This window comes from Erinaceus europaeus, chromosome 2, assembly GCF_950295315.1.
Source record: "Erinaceus europaeus chromosome 2, mEriEur2.1, whole genome shotgun sequence".
Lineage (NCBI taxonomy): Eukaryota > Metazoa > Chordata > Mammalia > Eulipotyphla > Erinaceidae > Erinaceus > Erinaceus europaeus.
The window spans coordinates 32,780,440-32,801,910 of NC_080163.1; the positions used below are offsets into that span (position 1 = coordinate 32,780,440).

General features: G+C 39.4%; 1 protein-coding gene across 1 annotated transcript in view; it reads left to right on the forward strand.

The window, feature by feature from the left end:
* The first annotated feature begins 1,634 nt into the window (after window positions 1–1,634).
* The window catches only part of ADAMTS19 (ADAM metallopeptidase with thrombospondin type 1 motif 19), a 224,764-nt gene continuing 204,927 nt past the window's right edge, over window positions 1,635–21,471 (forward strand). The window contains exons 1-2 of the mRNA XM_007528006.2: window positions 1,635–1,883; window positions 2,586–3,232. Coding sequence (XP_007528068.2) covers window positions 1,787–1,883; window positions 2,586–3,232 — 744 coding nt within the window. The 5' untranslated portion in view covers window positions 1,635–1,786. The remainder of the gene's footprint in view (window positions 1,884–2,585; window positions 3,233–21,471) is intronic.

A 21,471-nucleotide genomic window follows, 5' to 3' on the forward strand; every position in this document is an offset into this window, starting at 1 on the left:
CTAGACATATAGTTGTAGAAATTTTACAAGATTTGGAGATTGAACATTCTTGAGAGAAGCACCTACAGTGTCCTTGTGTTTATTTTTCAAACTCAAGACAACTCAAAGAAAGTATTCTAGGACCCAGCTTATTCAAACAATGGCTTTCCTTTGAAATAAGATCATCTGCCTCCCTTAAAGGCATAGTAGTCACCTTTGACATGAGCAACAAGGTAAAACAACAAAGGATATTGGAAATCAACCTCAGTGCTGGAATTTTTAAGAAACTGATTTGTATTGACTCCCATTTCTAGGTGTCTTGTATAGTCCATGGGCTTCAAATGGTGGGTAGATGAATCACTCTAAAGTCTGCTCTGAAAGGTTGAAGATTGATTTGAACTAGTAAAATATATAAAAAAGAAGGGTAGATAACTTGCAATGCTACAACAAATAAAGCAAGTATATTTAATGCCAATTTTTTCTCCAAAGATTAAAACTGACAGGTAGGTTAATGCAGACAGTAGAGTTTCACTCAGTTTGATACGTTAGCATGCAATACTTAACGTTCTTAATCACACTTTCATAAGGATGTGTCTTGTGTATCAGCTCTTTGTGAGAGTGTGTGTGTGTGTGTGTGTGTGTGTGTGTGTGTGTGTGTAAGATGAGAGAAGAAACTGATAGTAGTGATGAATGGAAGTCCGAAAGATAAGGTGGGATAAGGGATAGGAGCTCTGAAATGGCTGGGGCCCCTATAGTCCTGAGAACCTTTGAAGCACACTCCATGACGAATTACATTATATCCAGACTTAGAAAAGGCCCGGAGACAAAGATGAGAGGACAAATCAAAGGTCTTTGGAAAGTGAGGCTGCAGCTTTGTGCTCCTCTGCACTGTTTTGCTTTGTGTGCTGTGTGGATAGACAAAAGAAGGCACCCCAGGAAGGGGGCAGCACTTCTACCTGCACACACCTCAGCTAAGGAACCAGGGGTGGTGGTGAGGGGGAGGAGGGCGACAAGGATGCAAATCTACCCTCCTAGAGTGACCAATCAGGAGTCAGATGAAGGAATTGGGGTCTCCGCCCCACCCGGGATATGAACTGTGTGCGTGGTGTTCTGGGACCTTTGTCCAAGTAAAGCCAACTTGGAGGGCATCCTTTGGCCCCCCTTTTCTTGTGGGAATCTGTTTGCATCTCTGCTTTACTCACACCTTGCATCACAAAACTTATGTCCCTGTATCCCACCACCAACTCCCTCTCCAGTCTCTGTGGGAAATAGCCTCAGTACTGCAGTCACTGGTGGAGCGTGCAGAGCTAGTTGCATTAGACTGTTGGGTCTGTGTCCCCTGAGGACGGACTGTCCTGAGCTCTGACACCAGGTTCCTCCTGCCCACAGAAGGCAGCCCTCCTCCAGGCATCACTGTCTGCCTGGTGCCGCAGACTCTCGGCTGACTGTAGGTCTGTTCTATGATGGGGCTCCGGCTCTAGCTTGCTTGGCCTCAGAAACTCCTGCAACTTCCAGAACACAGAAAATAGACTCATCACCTAATTCGCCTGGGAGCCAAGAGCACTGCAGGGGTGCGGCGCTGCCAGCCCCCACCGCTCCTCCCCCACCCCACCCCGCCCGTATTCCAGCAGCCTCTAGGAGTCACACAGCAAACACCCCCCCACCTCCCACCCTTACCCGCCCCCCAGTAGACAAAGGGCCCGGGCAATCTCTCCGCCTGGAAGCTTTGCGCTCCGGGGAGGCGGCTGCGCCCAGGGTGAATCGCAAGGAGGCGCGTGGGGCTGGGAGCCGCTGGCGGCCGCGAGGTATGGGGACCGGCTGCGAGATGAGCCTGACTCTGACTCATGTCTGCTGCTGCTGTCTCCTCTACCAGCTGGGGGTCTTGTCGAATGGTATCGTTTCAGGTAAGTTCTTCCATGGATTTTTGAGCTTGCTTTCTTCCACTACCACCCTCCTCACTCCCTCCCCCCGTCCCCAGCCAACAGAGGCAGAGAACTCCTGGGCAGACTGGGCGGCTACAGGCTGTGCACCATGAGCAAGACAGCAATTAAATTTTTTTTAAATTAAAAAAAAAAAACAGCATACATGCGGGTGCAGATGAATAGAGGGCACGCTCCGCTCAGGAGCAAAGCGTACATCGCCTGGCCTTACTTTTTCTCCGAATGTGTGTGTGTGTGTGTGTGTGTGTGTGTGTGTGTGTGTGTGTGTGTGTGTGTGTGTGAATATTTGCAACTTTGCATTTGCAGCACCTGGAGGTAAACTGCAAACTCCCCAAATTGAGAGCCACTCTTTCCACTGGCAAAGCACTTGAGAGAATCATCTAATTGTGCTGGAGTCATTGTACCGGTTTTTCTTTGCAATACCACCAAACTTTGTTCACCGACTCCCACTTCCTCCACCCCATCCAGTAATTGTGCTTTTATTTTGAAAATGCCGGGGTCTGTAATCCGATCATCAGGCTTCACCAGTTGCATGCATTTCATGGCTAGACGGGTGGTCTCCTTGCATTAACACGAGAGCCTTGTGTGCTTAATGGAGTGTGAGAGCAGCAGCTACTGGAACCACCGCACTTGTGAGTCTTGTACTTCTGTCTGCCCCATCCCCAGGGCTGCACTTCGCCCCAGACCACGCGGAGTGGGAAGTCGTGTTCCCAGCACTCTGGCGCCGGGAGCCGGTGGACACAGCTGGTGGAAGCGGAGGCAGCTCGGATCCAGGCGGGGCGCGCGGCTTTGGAGGCGGTCGGGCACAGGCTGCGGGCAGCTCCCGGGAGGTGCGCTCAGTGGGCCCCGCGCCTTTAGAGGAGCCCCTGGAGGGTCATTCTGCTCCCCAGACCCTGCCCCCGCGACTGTCAGGGGTAGAAGAAGACGAGGAACTCGAATCACAGGAGCTGCCTAAGGGATCCAACGGGGCTGCCGCCCAGGACCTTGGTGCTCCCACCTCCTGGCAACAGCTGCCAAACCCGCAGCCTCCTCCGTCTCCACCCCCAGTGGAGCAAGCTGGGCAGGATGGCGACGAGATGCTACTGCGGATCCCGGCCTTCTCCAGGGACCTGTACCTGCTCCTCAGGAGAGATGGCCGGTTCCTGGCGCAGCGCTTTGCAGTGGAGCAGTGGCCAAGTCCTGGCCCACACCCAACTCAGGCATCAGAGTTCCCAATCCCTCCTACTCTGCCGGACACCTCCTGCTTCTACACCGGGGCAGTACTGGGGCACCCCAACTCTCTGGCCTCTTTCAGCACCTGTGGAGGTGGCCTGGTAAGCTTCCTTTCTTCCCCAGTTCTGCATCATTTCCAGCCACTCCTCTTCCCCAAGCCCTTGGACCAGACTGATTTGCCTGCACCTTGACCCTTCCAAGAGTTTTCACTGAGCTTCTTTCTACTCTGCATCACCTATGAGTCCACTCTTCTGCCTTTTTCCTTTTAGGTGTCTGTTAGTTTCTTCTGAACACTTTATGAAGCTTGTCTTCTTGTAAGTCCGCCCACTGGTTGCTGGTTCTATTTCCTCTGATTCCCCAGGGTTTTCTAAAATTAGCCCACCACTGTGATATCTTTGAGATTTGAAGAATCACTTCGTTCACTGCTGAATGCCTCTAGGTACACCCCCACCCCACCTCAACCCAGGTCCTCATCTATTATCTCTGTTTATTCCTTTTCCATGCCTTCCTTCAAAGTTGTCCAGAGTTCCTTAGGGAATTACATTCTGACAGCTGTCAGAATTGAAATATATTTACTACTTTGAGTGAACATCTGTTAACTGTTGGTGTGAGAGACATGAATTGAAAAGAACTAAATTGAAAGACAGGGGAGCTGTTAGCTAAGGGATCACATTAGAGTCCAACCAACATTCAAAGGGTTATGATTCTAGGAGTTAATATGCTTTCCTAAGGTTTACATTGTGCTTGGCTATCATCTTTCCACCCCTCCACTCCAAGGAGGAAAGTAGTATTGAGGGTGAGAACCTTGCTGAGAGACTGGTTTAAAACTGGAAAGTAAAAGACATTTGCTTCATCTGAACTACAGAAATCATCCTTTGAGCCCCCTTGATCCAGGATTTGGGATAATTACTACCTCCTCTAAATTGGTCTTTCTTTGTGGTAAATTATAGTGGCATGAAATGTAGCATTCAACCCATTTTTAGCTGTATAGCTCAGTGACATTAGGTAAATGAGCATTGTTGTGCAGCTGCCACCACCAGGTTCTCTACTGGCTTAAGGGAAAAAAAAAAATTCACAAAAACATTGAGGATAATCTGTGACTTTGTTTTGCCTTTGGTAGTGAGTTATTGACAAAATCCACAAGGACTTGCTTGAGAGCAACCTGTTTGTTTGGAGAAAATTCCAGGAACAATGTATAAGAGAAATATCAGCAAAATCAAAGTCACTGAAAACCACAAAGGGGGGGGGTGTGCTAAAACTCCAAATTAAAATGAAACTGGAAATTTTTACCTATGCCTTCTTGAGGACCCATAGTCAAATGATGTAAATTGCTGGACAGGGTTATATTTTACCAGATGCTCATAATGATGAATATTTAAATATGGACATTTTTAGCCATGAGTGAAAAAAATGGCATGGGAAAATTGCACGAAAACTTATAAAATGTTTTCTGTAGAACTGATGTTAGAACACTTCTCTGGTGGAAACACTTTGTGAGGATTTGACTGTCTACTAATAGTTGGCCAGGGATTAAATAATTAAATATAGAAAGACCCTGGTGTGGCAGAAGCAGTAAGGGATAAAGCATTTCACTGTGTTGAAATGTGGGCTTTGGGTCAGATTTTCCAAATGAGCTATGCCTTCTCTCCATACTTAAAGAAGCAAAGTTAGAATTATGAGTAGATTTTTTTTTTTTATGGAATGAATAGAAGTTTGACATACCTCCCTGTTTATCATGTTGGACTTTTACTCACTTTTCCTATTTGCCACATATGTACATATTCTGAACTGGGAAGTCTTTGTTACTGAGGAAAACTGAGATTGCCAGCAATACAGTGTAGCAGTCAGACTTTGAGGAAAAAGTTAGGCAAATAACCAAGAAGGGTGGGTTTGCTACTCCAGACTATCATGCCAGCCCGTTTCCCTATGAGGGTAGATTAGGAGAGAGCATAACTTGTTATCTGAGCTCTAGTTCATTACCTTTCTGGGTTTCAGTCTTCACAAGAGTAAGATAGTTGGAAGATTTAATTTAGAAGTTGACTAACAGAATTTAAAGTCTAGTGGGTGTTAATTGCCTTCTAGGTTCTGCATTAAAAGCCAGAATCTCTTGCCTTTTTCACAGATCAGAAGTGCATCATATACAAAATAACACATAGGTAGTCATGAAACAGTGACATACCCACAAGATGAGGCTAATGCTTTACCTGAGGTGAAACTCAGCTAAGAGAGTTGGGGAAGGGATTCCTAAAAGCAGAGGAAATTTACTTGAATTTCAAAGGATTTGGGGCTGGGGAGTGGTGGCTCTCTCCAGGCCAAAAAAAAAAAGGGGGGGGTCGGGGGAGACTGAAGAACATTTTATGTAGAGGGGAGAAACTGAGTGGTGTTGCTAAATTATAGAGCCTATCAATGAGATGAAAAGAAAATAAAAGGCTTCTATAACTAGACCAAGAAAAATGCAATGAAAGAAAATGATACTAGAATGCATGGTAAGATCAGACATCAAATCCTTATTAAGCAGAATCTGGGTCTTTACTCCTTCCCTGCTGATTGGTATAGAGCAACAGATTTGTTCCTCTTTATTTCCAGAATTTGAAGTTCTGTGATTATTTTTAATTAATTAATTAATCAATTAATTTTAATCTATATTTAATAGTAGTTTACAAGATTTTGAGATTGCAGATACAATTCCACACCCCATCCACCACCAAGGTTCTATGCCCTTACTCTCCCACTATAGGTCTCAAACTTTTAGAGACAGTTTGCTGTTTCTTTTTGTGGTTGATGATGATGTTTGTTTGTTTGCAAATTCATGTGTTACAGTTCCCTAGATTCTACATATAAGTGAGATCATCCAGTGGTATCCAGTGAGATATGTCTTTTATCTCTTTACTTAAGCATAATCACCTTCATTCAATTCCATCCATTTTGTCCAAGAGGACACATTTGTTGTTTTAACAAGAGCCAAGGCTCAGTACTCTGGCTTAATGGTGGTGTGGGCACTGAACCTGCAGTTTTGGAGCCTCAGGCATGAGAGTCTCTTCCATAACCATTATGTTGTGGCCAACTCACCCTGCCATTTGTAATTCTGTTTTAAACTTGGTTTTTATTGAGGAAGTGTTATTTTACTACACTTTTATTGTCTGGGAGGTAAATTTCACATTTTCCCCCAAATATATGTTAACTCATTTCATCCATCACAAAAGGGCCCTTTCCCTCCTGTGTAGGACATTGTGTCCCTTCTGCCTGCTCCCTACTCCCTTAGGGACCCCAGATATACACACTTAAGGTTCATACTTGTTAAATTCTACTTGTTCCATTTCTTTACTTCTGAAACCCTTCACGTGAATGAGATTATTCTATATCTATCTTTCTCCTTTTGGCCTATTTCATTTAGCAAGATCCCATTCAGTTCCATGTTGTAGCTAAAAAAAAAAAAAAAAGCTTTCATTCATTTTCTATTACAGCTGAGAAGTATTCCATAGTGGATATAATATATACCACATTTATCTGTTGTTGGGCACTTGGACTCTTTCCAAATCTTGGTTACTGTGAATAGTATGACCATGTATTTGGCTGTGCATGTATCTTTTTTGATCTATGTTTCTGGATAGATCTCCAGTATAGGAATTGTTGAAATTCTGTAATACTAATGTATGAAAGCATAGCATCTTTATATGGGCTAGTTATGTTTGAATACAACCGCCTTCAGTTTGCAACAGGTCTTGCTTCTAAGTTAGTAAGAGCTTTCTAGTTGTCAGTTGCTCAGAAAGAGTAGATCACTAAATTTACCTTCTCCTTCTTCCTTTTTTTGGTAGTAAGCCTACTGAATATACTAAAATAGAAAAAAATATTTTAATTTCTATAAAAAATACAATTTACAAATTAAACAGAACCCATGGTCAAATGCTACCTCTTTAAAGTATTACTATTTCTGGATCTTATTTTCCTTGGCTATAAAAAGCACAAAATTATATATATATATACATACATGTATATATATTACACAATGTCCAAAGTATTATTTCAATATCTGTCTCTTCTTAGTAATCTTTTTGTGCTGTATACTATACCTAATGTATACATAAATACCATTATCCATTAGACATCTGCTTATTTTATATATTTGTTTTATTATTTTATTAGTGATTTGATATTGATTTACAAAATTATAAGATAACAGGGGTTATCTTATAATGCCACACTGTTTCCACCACCAGAATTCTGTGTCCCCATTCCCTCCACTGGAAACTCCAGTAGTTCTCCCAAAGTCACAGAAATGGGTTAATGACTATTTTTATAACTATTTATATTTATATATATTTGCCTTCCCCTGCCCCAAATGGTCCTGTCTTCTCTTCCTTTCTAAGTCACACCTACACCTAATACAAATTATGAATGGCCTTCCTTTGTTCATCTTCCTCTATCATTTCTCCCCCTCTGGGGATATGGACCAAAATTCTTTATGGGGTGCAGAAGGTGGGAGTTCTGGCTTTTGTAATTGCTTTTCCACTCAACATGGGCATTGGTAGGCTGATCCATACCCCCAGCCTGCTTCTATCTTTCCTTAGTTGGGTTGGGTTCAGAGAAGTGAGGTCTTGAAACCTATTGGTGAGGTCCAATTAGATATTTGTTAAGCAAGTTCTAATAGCAAGTCATTGAGTCATTGTTCAGGTACAGAGAATATTTAAAAAAGTGGCAAATAGGTCTTGATACATTTTAAGGATAGTCCCTACCTGACTTGCTCCTCAGGCATGTAAGCAGAAAAACACAATAGGTTGGAAGCAGGAGATCCCAATAGAGTGCATGTGCTATAATGTGTGCTGCCTGAATTTGATCTTCTGCACCACATTAGAATACTATGCCATCAAGGGAAGCTCTAGTGTGGCTTCTCACTGTCTTCCTTCCTTCCTTCCTTCCTTCCTTCCTTCCTTCCTTCCTTCCTTCCTTCCTTCCTTCTTTCCTTCCTTCCTTTCTTTTTGTATAAATCTTTTTATTTTTATTATTATTTTTTAAATTTTCATTTATTTGATAGAGACAGAGGAAGGAAGATAGTGATGGAGAGAGGCAGAGAGTCACCAGCAGCCCTGTTTCACCACTTGTGACTCTTTGCCCCTGCAGGTGGGGACCAGGGGGCTTGAACCCAGGTCCTTGTGCACTGTCGTGTATGGTGTATGTGCTTAATCAGGAGTGCAACCGCCTGGCCCCTTCCCTGTCTTTCTCTCTGAAATAAAAGGAATGATAAAGTTGTCCTGGGAACAGTAGACTCTCTTTGTTTTTACATATTAAGCAAATTTAAAAATCATCATAATAATAGATTGTGTTATGTACAAATGTAGGTTTATCTAAGTGCTAGGATGATACTGTCTCCTTCATTCATCTTTTTATTTCCAACACATTATAAGGTATTTAGTTTCTAATTAGCATTCTGTAAGGTTCTCTAAGTATAACATATGCAGCAAAACAGTCCTACCTTAAATAGCAGTCACTAACAAATCAAGACAGCAGGATCAACACATTATATTTCTTGAAAGCGCACAATTATGCATAAGGGAAAAGCCTGATTTTGTAGGAGGCGTACATACCTGAGCACACTGGGAAAGGTAAGTGAGCTCACTATATATCTTGTCTATGATTCTGTTCCTATGGACTATTAAGGTAGCTGTCACAAGTATGTACCTTTATATAAGTTTGGATGTGAAACTATACCCCTGAAATCTTATAAACCACTGTTAAATTCTTTTTTTTTTAATACTCAACAATAAAAACTGCAAAACAGAATTGCTTAATTTACTTTCCCAGAATGGTAAAGGTGACCACTAATATTTGTCTACTTAAGTTTGGAATTTTGTACAATGGTCACAAAAATCAGTTCTCGATTCAGAATCTGTAGCCTTGCATAAATTCAAAATTTTCTTAATTTTTAAAAATCTCTCTTTGGGATTTACTCCTTTAGTTGGATGAAAACTTCGAATGTGATACAGACATTTAGAAGCATCTATGAATGTTGCAACCTAGACCAGTTATACTACTGTACATGCAGAGAAAGGAAATGATGCCCTGAGCAGAAGGGGCCCTGGAGCCACAGCATCATTATCTGTTTCTGACGTTCACCTATTCCAAGCAGCAGGTTTCAAATAGGCACTGTCAAGCAGGAGCAGAGATTAGAGGCAGAGTTGTCCTGGGCTTTTTGGTGACACCAGAGGATAGTCACCATTGTCAGAAGATGAGCTATTGGCTCTTTGCACCCAGCAGAAGGCTCCCCTGTCTTTAGTTAATCAGGAAAGATTTGGGTGACTGAACTAAGCACAGCAGGTAAGCAGGGATGTCAAAGGGAGAATTCATGTTTAAGTATTTAAGTATATCATACTCTAAAGACATATATATATATATATATAATATATATAAGTAAGTCATCACTATGATTATTAAGCAATGACGTTAAAAGAGTAAATAGAGGGGGCCATGCAGTAGGTAGCACAGCTGGTTAAATGCACTTGGAGCAAAGCAAGGACTGCCATAAGGATTCAGGTTTGAGCCCAGGCTTTCCACCTGCAGGGGGGTTGACCCGCTTCACAAGCGGTGAAGCAGATCTGCAGATGTCTATCTTTCTCTCGCCCTTTCTGTCTTCCTATCCTCTCTTGATTTCTATCTGTCCTATCCAACAACAACAGCAATAACAACAATAGCAATAACAACAAGGGCAACTAAATGGGAAAAATGGTCTCCAGGAGCAGTAGATTCATAGTGTAAGCACTGAGCCCTACAGATAACCCTGGAGAAAAAAAAATGAGTAAAAAGAGTGCTGGAGATCACTCACTGGGTATAATACATGCCTTCTGGTACATGAGGACCCAGGTTCCAGCTCCATCTCAGTATGGAAGCACTATGGATGGCAGCAGAGGAAACTCCACAGATGGTGCAGTGGTGCAGTGGTCTCTCTTTTGTCTCTTTTCCTGTCTTTGTCTAAAACAAAAATAATGAAAAAGTTGTCCCTTAAAAGTGGAGAACATGGTCAGAGGTAGAGGGAAATAGCATAATGGTTATGCAAAGAGGCTCTCGTGCCTGACGTTTCAGAGTTCCAAGTTCAGTCTCCCGCATTGCTATGAACTAGACCTGAACAGTGCTCATGAAAGTGGAGAACAGAGGAGGTACTCATGTGTGAGGCTCCGGTGCCATAAAAACTAAACAGTAAGAGTGGATATGTACTTGTGGGAAATAAGTAAATAAATAAAAACAGCTATTAACCCGGAAAAACAATTAGATTCAATATAAGTATACTATATATATATGTAAATATATATATATTCATTATAATTGATTACTTCATAGAAGGACTGATGAACTATTGACCTGGAAGATCCATCATCCCATAGTCAAAGATGATGACAAATACATGTAAATGTGAAAAAACAAAACAAAACATGAATTATGGCTCTACATGATTCAAAATTTCCCTAATTAGAGTTAACTTTCTAAAATTATTTTATTATTTATTTTGGATTGATACAGAGAGAAATTGACACGGAATGGAGAGAGAGAGAGAGAGAGAGAGAGAGAGAGAGAGAGAGAAAGAGAAAGAGAGAGAGATGGAGAGAGACGCACTTGCTTCACTGTTCCTGAAGCTTTTCCCCTGCAGGTGGAGACTGGGAGTTTGAACCCAGGTCCTTGCTCATTGTAATATGTGCACTCAACCGGATGTATCATCACCCTGTCCCCTGGAGTGAATTTCTTTTTTTTTTAATATTTATTTTATTTATTTATTCCCTTTTATTGCCCTTGTTTTTTTTATTGTTGTAGTTATTATTGTTGTTGTCGTTGTTGGATAGGACAGAAATGGAGAGAGGAGGGGAAGACAGAGAGTGGGAGAGAAAGAGAGACATCTGCAGACCTGCTTCACGGCCTGTGAAGCAATACCCCTGCTGGTGGGGAGCCTGGGGCTCAACCGGGATCCTTACTCAGGTCCTTGCGCTTTGCACCACATGCGCTTAACCTGCTGTGCTACCGCCCGACTCCCTAGTGAATTTTTAAAAAATAAGTTAAATGATAGACTTTTCCCCCATCAGGGTTATTATTGAGGGCTCAGTGTCTGCATGACTTCACAACTCATTAGACTTTATTGTTATTTTTCTGTCTTCTAGCTATAGAGTGAAAAACTGAGGAAGGGGGTGGGGAGAGAAAGACTATAACACCATTCCACCACAGATTAATTAAAGCTGGGTTTTTGTGCATGGTAAGGTGTGTGCTCTACCAGGTTATACAATTTTAAAGATTCATACAATTATATCCTATATGTTTGATTCTATTTAAATTACTAAATGATCATTTACCAGCCAATATCTGTTTTCTTATTATTTAATATTGATTTACAAAATTACAACGTAACAGGGATATAATTCCAAACCATTCCCACTACTAGAGTTCTGTATCACCATTGTTTCCATAGGAAGCTACAGCAGTTCTCCTGAGGTTGCAGATATGGGCTAACTATTATTTCTACAACTACCTGTCTATATTTGTGTATATTTGCCCATTTTTTTCATGGTCCCATTTTCTCTTCCTTTCTGAGTCATACATACACCTACTACTTCTGCTTCTACTGATATTGGCAGGTCAGTACATACTCCCAACCCCTCTCTCTTTCCCTAGTGGAGCTGGGGAGGCGGGGCTCCAAGACACATTGTGTGGTCCTCTGCCTAAGGAAGTCAGGTTGGCATCATGGTATCATTAGGAACCTGGTGGCTGAAAAAGAGTTAATATATAATACAGAACAAATTGTTGACTAATCATGAACCTAAAGGCAAGAATGTTGCAAATGAAGATTGAGGTCTCTGTTTTGGGAAAAGCTAGTAGGTTTGTTTTAGGTATATTCTAGAAGGCCCATGACTTTACTTTTTGCCTGAGCCTGACATCTAATATGCATGTGGACCGAGATTATTGTCTGGGAAGATGCTGTCATAGTTGGAAAAAGGAGTAGAAAGTTGGGTCAGAGAAGAGAGTAGCTCCCAAATATGGAGAAAGTATATAGATATTGTTAACTGTAAACCCCATAGCTGTGCTAAATATTCAGAAATTTTTTCTAAATGAATTATTCCTTGCTTCAAGGTTTGTGTTATATTCTACATGGCTTTTCTTTGACTCATGTTCTTACCCTTCCCATTTCATCACACTTTGATTTACTATGTGTCCAATGTCTCCTTAATAACATTAAGGACATGTTTCAAAAAGGCATCCTCAGGGCGTCGGGCGGTGGCGCAGTGGGTTAAGCGCATGTGGCGCAAAGCACAAGGGCAGGTGTAAGGATTCCGGTTGCAGCCCCAGGCTCCCCACTTGAAGGGGAGTTGCTTCATGGGCGGTGAAGCAGGTCTGCAGGTGTCTATCTTTTTTTCACCCTCTCTGTCTTCCCCTCCTCTCTCCATTTCTCTCAGTCCTATCCAACAACGAACAACGTCAACAATGGCAATAATAATAACCACAACGAGGCTACAAAAACAAGGGCAACAAAAAGGGGGAAAAATGGCCTCCAGGAGCAGTGGATTCATGGTGCAGACACCGAGCCCAGCAGTAACTCTGGAGGAAAATATATATATATGAAGTAAAAAAAAAAGGCATCCTCAGACATCGCAGCTTAATATTTAGATGTCATGGATGGGACAAAGTATGACATTCACAGTGGGATATTATGCAGATAGTTCAGTCTGACTTAAGAAAGCAATATCATGTGTTTGGAAAATAAGGAATAATTGGAAGTCTTTCTGATAGATTTTTAACCTTATTTTATTTATTATTATCATCATTATTATTTTTGTTGTCACTATGGTATTACTGGGGCTGGGTGGCAGCATTACAAATCCACTGCTCCTGGAGGCCACTTTTTCCTTTATTTATTTGACGGGACAGAGAAGTTGAGAGGGGTTGGAAAAAGAAAGAAGGAGAGAGACAAAGATACATGAAGACCTGCTTGTGAAGGTCCTCCCTGCAGGTGGCAAGTGGGGGAGCCAGCACTGGAACCTGGGTCTTAGCGCATGCGCAACCTGGTGTGCAACTGCATGGCCCATATATATAGAAAAATATATTTCTTTATTGGGGAACCCATAGCTATATTTTGTTAGGTTAACAATCTTGACATACTTGGGGCAATGCAGGAACTAGTAATCTCTTCTGCATTACAATTGAAGGGGCTGAGGGGAAGGAAGTAATTATTCTTGAGATGAAGTTTTAGGATTCTCCTAGCCAAGTGAAAGACATAGTGTCATGCAGAGCACATTTAGAGTGTAGCTAAACTGAGCACATCAAGTTGTCTATGTCTCATGTTTATTCCAGTGCCAAGTCCCAGATATCACATCCCAATTATTCCAACTATATAAAGGTTATCTTCTCTCCACATCTTTTCTTTTCCTTTTAAAATATGTATATATATTATTTTAATTTTTTTGGTATTATCTTTATTTATTGGAGAGAAGCAGCTAGAAATTGAGATGGGAAGGGAGTGATAGAGAGGAGGAGAGACAAAGATATACCTGGAGCCCTGCTTCACCACTCGTGAAGCGTTCCCCCTGTAGGTGGGGTCTAGGGACTGGAACCTGGGTCTTTGCTCATTGTAACATGTGCATTTAACCAGGTGCACCACCACCAGGCCCCTCTCTACATCTTTGCTAAGACTTGTTTCTTGCCTTTTGAATAATAACTACTTTCACAGATGTGAGGTGATATCTTATTATTCTGCTTTGCATTTCCCTAACAATAAAAGATACACATATTATTGCATTCTTTGCAAAGTGTCTGTTCAGATTTGATGGGTTTCATCCCTGTCTAGCATTTGTTAATTGTTCTCACTGAAAAATACACTACTGTGTAGATTACCATGTTTTTTGTTGTTGTTGTTCATTTGTTTTTTCAACTCTATTAATCAGCTGATGAGTATTTGGACACATCTGATTTTTGTCTACTCTGAATATAAATATGAAAGTTAACATATAGGTCTTTGTGTAGATAAATATTTTCAAACTTTTTTGGGGAAAATATCTATGAGTAGAAATATTAGGTCACATGTAAAATTGCTCAATATTTTAAGAAATGTTTTCAGGGTTTTATTCCAAAATATTTTACCAATTCACATTCCCATGAGTGCATTAGGATTTCAGTTTCTCTATTTTGCAAGACTTTTTGGTCTCTCTTTGTTTATAACTATTTGCATAAGATCAGTCATGTCTCATTGTAGTTTTAATTTGTACTTTCCCAGTGGCCAATTACATTGAGCTTCTCTCTATGTGCCATTTTATAACCAAGTTATCATCTTTGGTGAAATGTCTATTAAAGTCTTTTGACTACTTTAAATTAGGTCTTTTCTCTTTTGACTATTCAGTGTTAAGATTTGAAAAAAAATGATCTGAAGATGCTATTGTTCTTTTTTTTGTGTTTCAGCGGGTATAACAATGAAGGTCTTAATAGGAAAGGGCTGTAGTGGTTTAACAAGGGATTTAGTGTTGAGACTTTATTTATGGGCAGGGTTAAGGAACTCAATGAATAGAGAACACCAGATGTAGCAATAGCAGGAAGCTGTTATATTCCTTGTATACACTGATAGCACAGGTGAAGTTACTACAGTCAGTTGAGATCTATAACTCTAAAAGCGATTGATGAAGGCTGTAATGCCAGAATTTATATATACTCTGGATAAAATCCCTGGCTTGATATTAGCTCTAATGTTTTAGTCCAATCCATGGGTTCTGTTCATTTTGTAAATAGTATCTTTTATAGAAATGAAAACTTTTCTTTAGTAAGCACAGTTCATCATATTTTTCCTGCAAATTTGTTTCCCATAAAATGTGATTTTGATGTTGTATCTAAGAATCAGATGTCTATGAAAGTAATATTAACTTTCTGCCATGTTTGACCATAATGTCAGGTCTTAAAATCTGGTCTATGAACCACTTTTGATTTAGCTTTCATTTATGTTGTGAGGTAAGAGTCTAAACTGGTCTATTTGCCTGTATATATCTCACTCTAAGTCACTTAGTTTTATTGGATGGGACAGAGAGAAATTAAGTGGGAAGGAGGTGATAGAGAAGGAGAGAAAGACACCTGCAGACCTGTTTCACTACTTGTGAAACTTAGTCCTTCTCTCCTCTACCCCCTGCAAATGAGGAGCTGATGCTCAACCCAGGGTTCTTGTGCTAGTCCTTGCACTTAGTACTATGTGTACTTAACCTGGTGTGCCACTGCCCAGCCCACCCAGTATATATATCACTGTTGTGTTATATCACTATTGTGAAAAAAGATCAGAGTTGTTAGGGCTTGTATTCAAATCAAATGAACTAATAAAGCTAACAAAATCCTATTCAGACTTTTTCTGGAAGTAGATTTTATTATTTTCTTTACCAGAGCACTGTTCATCTCTGATTTATGGTGATGTAGGGTATTGAACTTGGGACTTTGGAACCTCAGGCATGAGAGTTTCTGCATAACCATTATGCTATCTAGCCCCACCCCCTAAGAGTAGATTTTAGTTAGAAACAGTGTGATGTTTTCTTTTTCATTAAAATTTTCCTTACTTTTTATTAAATGCACACTTGTATTCAGCCTGTTGAGTTTTCTTATGTAATAAAATTCAAAATTTTCAATGCTTTTATTTTAATTAAAAACCAAAGCAATACTATCTCTTTGGTAATGCGATTTTATAGAGATGCCATCCAGTTATAGAAATCATAACGGAAAACAGGAAAGTAAAGACCTTCTAAAATTTATCTACTGGGAATTAATTTAATAATGATATAAAGAAGTTTCCTAAGGGTTAGAAATACAGTGTTTAATTCCAAAAAATAGTTCCCTACATTTTAGCACCTCTTACATGGATGTGTCATAACACTAATAGAAATTTAGAATTGATGAAATTTGATATCAAAGTGATGTGGACATGGTGTCATTTTTAGAAATGAACACTTATGAAAGTCTAGTTGCAACTGGTTTCCTGGAAAATGTTGGTTCAGGAAGTAAAAAGGGGGTGATATTTGAATGGTCACATGCAAATAATTGGTTTTGAAAAATAATGCATGTAGATATACACAGGAAGCTATACAGATTTTTTTAAAAGACTGCTTAAATTCCTATGCTTTAACTGATCACTGTACAAGACTAAGCCAGATTTTTATCTCCATAAACCTTATACTAATTGTGAACTTTAAGAAATCAATTAATAACCCAAGAATTCCATCAGGAGAGAGGCTCTGGAATAGGCAAAGAAAAATGGATAGGTCATATTACAAATATCACTTGAGAGTCAGATACAAATAACAACTGGTAAAATGGTAAGTAAAATGCACCAAAGTAGAAGGCTCTGGGATGGCTGGGGGTGTGGTAGGGGGAAGAGTACAGGTCCTAGAAACGGATGACTGAGGATCTAGTAGGGACAGTATTGTTATATGGAAAACTGAGAAATGTTATGCATGTACAAACTATTGTACTTACTGCCAAATGTAAAACATCAATCCCCCAATCAAGAAAAAAAAAAAGGTAAGTAAAAGAAATACTTTATTACACATTTAATTCCCATGGTTGCTTATTTGGCACTTTAAGCTTCTGTGGTTCCTTGTTGTCAAGTCTCAAGAGTTTCCATGATCTGTGTCACTTGAGGAAGGTAGAGTCACGAAGGCAGTTTGTGGGTGGAATGATGAAAGAGAAATCAATCTACTAAGGCAAATTTAGAGTGGATTTAAGAGTAAGAATATAGAAACGTCATTTCTTTTTTAAATGCTTTTGAAATATCACTGTAAAGCATCCCTGGGGACAACCTAATGTTGAACATTCATAAAGTTTAAAAGGCCTCCAAAGCATTTGCCTGTCATTAGCTCAGTTGCAGTATTTTAGTAAGTGTTCTAATAACTTGGCTGCTCTTGTCTCTGGCTGTGGCATCTCTACAAGAGCACAGTGTCCAATTTGGGGGCATTTGGTCACATGGTCTTACATGTTCTGGACATATTAATAACTCACCATAGGCTTGTAAGAGAACACATCAGACTCTATATTAGAACTGCATAATCAACTGTCTACTCTCATTTCTTTCCATTACCTATTCCTCTAGAAGATACACATCCAGTTCTATGGTGTATGTTTGTATCACCTTCTATTCCTGTAATTATGACACGGATTTCAGTAAATTAAGCTTGGCAAGTGAAACACCACACACACACACACACACACACACACACACACACACACTATAAGTGAAAGAGAAGTGAGTTGAGGACCACCATAGTGATATGGATGGTTATAGCCATGACATAACAGAGGTTTTGAAAGTACCTTGTTTCTTATTTAAAAAACTGTATAATAAAATCTTTTGATAGTAGTAAATCTATATATTTTTAGAACATCCAAAATGTTGTATATAAACCTAGTTATTATAGACTGAATTATATTTAAGGGCTATATATGATGTTGCCATATAAGATGAATCTATTGTGAGAGCTTTATAAATGAAACAAAAACCCTTAGTTTAGTATCACTTTTTCAGGACAAGGCTGGGTTGTATAAGCTTGATACTTTTTTTTTTTGTAACTGTGCTACTTTATATGTATTTTGAAAATGCTTTTTTTACTTTAAGATTCATTATATTTTTCTAGGAGAGAGGAGAGAGAGAGAATGAGAATATGAATATGAATATGAATATTCAGGTAACTACTCTGGTAAATGTGGTGCTTGTGATTGGACCAAGAGCCTCAGGCATGTAAATCATGTGCCCTGCAAACTGACCTGTTTTCCTAGCTACAAAAGTGTTCATTCTTTCTGTATCTTGTCAGTGATCAATACAAATGACAAGAACCACATCTCTAAGAAAAGAAGGGATACTATACTAGTTTCTTCTACTGAATACAAGACTAGCAACTTTTTTTAAAATCAGATTAATAAAGTCAGTAGTTAGAGATTCTGCCTTTCCTATTTGTATTGATTCTTAGAAAGACGAGAGCAAGACTGTAATAGGCAATATTTACTAAGCACTACTTCAGCCACATTCATACTGCCATCAAGCGTGGCTTATGGTCACAGAGACTCACTAAGATACATGCTCTCAATTGATGTTATAGGTAAAGATATGAAGCTCATGGAAATTGAATAGCATCAAAGCCTTGGAGGTGAAGTTATATATGTGGATGGATGTGTGTGATAAAAATATTTTATTTCAGTTTTATTTATCAGGTATTTATTACACATTTGTATAATTTTAGTCTTTGATCCAAGTTCTAGTGTAGACATTGATGTGGAGTGGTATAAGAGTAGATTTTGCTGATATGTGCTCAGAAATATCATTGCTAGAAGAACAAGTATTTTCATTTATATTTGTTTAAAGATTCTATATACTATTTTTAGGACTGCAGAAATCTGTATTCCCATCAGAGTTTCCCTTGTCATTGTTATTTTGCCTATCTGTGTCAGTCTCATAGATGTGAAGTATTTAATGTTTTAATTTCCATTTATCTAATGATAATTGAGGCAGAACATTTGTTTTTGTAATATCTTTGGGCTATCTAATTTTTAGAGAAATAGCTATTCAAATCACTTAACCACTTTTTCTTTGGTCTGCATTTTTTGTTTTTGAGCTTATGTTATATGTATGTATGTATATATTTTTGACACTAGCATTAAAATTGGGGCTTGGTGCTGGCACTATGAAACTACCACTCCTGGAAGACACTTTTTTCTCCCTTTTTATATTTTATTTGATAGGACAAAGAGAAACTGAGAAGAAAAGGGGAGATAGAGTGGGAGAATGAAAGATAGACTCCTGCAGACCTGCTTCACCATTTGTGAAGCGACTCCCCTGCAGATATTCAAACATATTTTTATAGATTGTTAGTATTTCTTTCCATGATTTGCTTTTCTGTGGATTACATGCTAATCATCTACGCTCATTTTTCTACTGATATATTAGTCACTCAAAGATATAACTAGGTACTTAGATCTCCATTGTCAGAGCTATTCAAGTGTACACAAGAGTACAGAGATTAATAAAGCTAACACTCAATTTTCATGAATGTTAATATTCTACCACTCTCAATTTGCATTTGTTGAAACAGTCATGGTAGTCCTACAATGGATTTCTATTCTGAGTCCCCTTATGTAACCACTATTCTCAAATTTCTATAGATATTTTCCATCCATATTTTAATGATTTTATAATACATATATGCAGCCATTAACAAATAACATTGTTCTGCCATTAAAGCTCACATAAAATTATAAAGAAATACTTATGGAATATGAATTTTAAGATCCAGTTTGTATTTTTGAGATTTATACAATTTGACTCTTAGAGTTCTAGTCCAGTCTTTAAATTGTAATATTTCTTTGAATATAATATGGTTATCTGTTTTCTCATTGATGAATCTTCATTCCTTTTTTTCCCTTTTGCTTTCTGGAATTACAAGCAATGTAATTATGATCATTTGGGGATAAATTTTTCATGTATGTGTATAAAAGTTTTCTTGTGTGGATAACTTTCAGTAATAATTATAGTTTGTTGGTGTCCACAGCTTCTATTAAGTATAATCTTTTTTTTTTTTTTTTTTTTTGCTACCAGGGTTATTGCTAGGACTCACATCTGCACAATTCCAACACTCCTAGCGTATTCTATTTTTCTTTTTCCTTCTTTCAGACAGAGGGCAAGAGACAGGAGACAGAGAAGACAAGACTCACTATTTCTCCATGTCTCATGAAACTGTCCATTAAAGTGCCCCCATATGGTGACTGAAGCCTCAAACCTAGGTCCTCATGCATGGTCAAGTGTGTGCTCTACTAGGTGAGCCATCTGATGCTCCCTGTTATTACATCTTTCTTTATGACAACTGTTATATTCATCTTCTTGCCAGTTGTATACTTTCTCATAACTGTACCAACAAATTCCGATATAGTCAGTCTGTCATATGTTCTTATAATTTTCACTTCTAACTCAGTAACTTGTAGAAAAATATGAGAAACTCAATATGGAAAAAGCTAGAAAATAGCTTCAACTTAATTGATATACTGGGCGTGTGCAAAATTTCGACACTTCATACATATGGGAGAGTAATCAATATAGGCTGTGCTGTCAGACTGGTCTTAGCAAATTTAAAATAACCAAAAGAAATGCTCTAGCACTGGAGAGATAGCATAATTGCTATGCAAAAGTCCTTCATGCTTAAGGCACCAAGGTCCTAGGTTCAATCCCCAATAGAGTTGAGGGGTGCTCTGGTAAACAAACAAACAAATTATGTTTTCTGTCGGGTCCAAATATTATTTCAGCTTACTATATGTTATAGGTGAATATGATACAATTTTCCATAGTAATTGTTAAAAATCAAACCATAAAGTTTGAGATCAGTAAAACAGATGGACATATTTTATCTTGAGTAACTGTACAATTTTTAGTTATTTTTTTAGTTCCTAAAGAGTTTCAAGGTTATTTTTATTTATTTAAATATATTTTGTCTAGCTAGCGTCATGAGAGAGAGAAAAATGACCCAGGAACTAAGCTCATGGCAGCAAAGCAATACAAATCTTTATTCATTTGAGCACCCCAGAGTTGGGCGGTAGCACACCTGGTCAAGCCACGTGGCACAAACGGCAATGGCTTGCATCAGCCTCTTGGTCTGCACTCCCACCCTCCTCCAGTTTGGGCCACTGAAGAGATAAGACAGAAACGGAAGTGTCTTGACAATACCATACATGGTTAAGAAAGGGGCAGAGAAGGGCAAAAGGGGCCAGGAATGGTATGGACCTCCCCAGCAACTGTTGCTAGGGGTTCAACTGGTAGGACTAGCAATACCCTGTGGGGAATTAAGAATGAGACCTTTAGTCATTTGTAAGGCAAAGCAGAAGATTGATATGTAGATAACAAAAGGACTGGCCATAGTATCAGGGAATGTGGGGTGGAGCAGGCTTAATGTTTTATAGAATGCTAGACTTCAGGAGGTGGAAAGATGCAGGATGGTTTTGTGAGGCAGGGAAGACTTAAAATGGCCACCAACCATTTGAGGTTCATGTGTTCTCCCTTTTGCTCAACCCCTCTGTAGAGAGAGAGAGACTTACCAGGAGGGACTCACCTCTCAGGCTCCACCACATCCCCACAACCTCCCTACATCTCCCCCTTTCCTTTTATCTAATGGCCATATTTAAACGGATCAATGTCTGTAAAAGACTCCATTTCTGACAGAGGAATGGCATTGTAGGGTGAACAGAAACCTTTTGGGCAGGTGCAATCTTTATTGATTTATTAGAGATAGTCAGATAGATTTATTAGATAGAGATAGCCAGAAATTGAGAGGCAGGGGGAGGGAGAGAGACAGAGACAGCTGCAGCCCTGTTTACC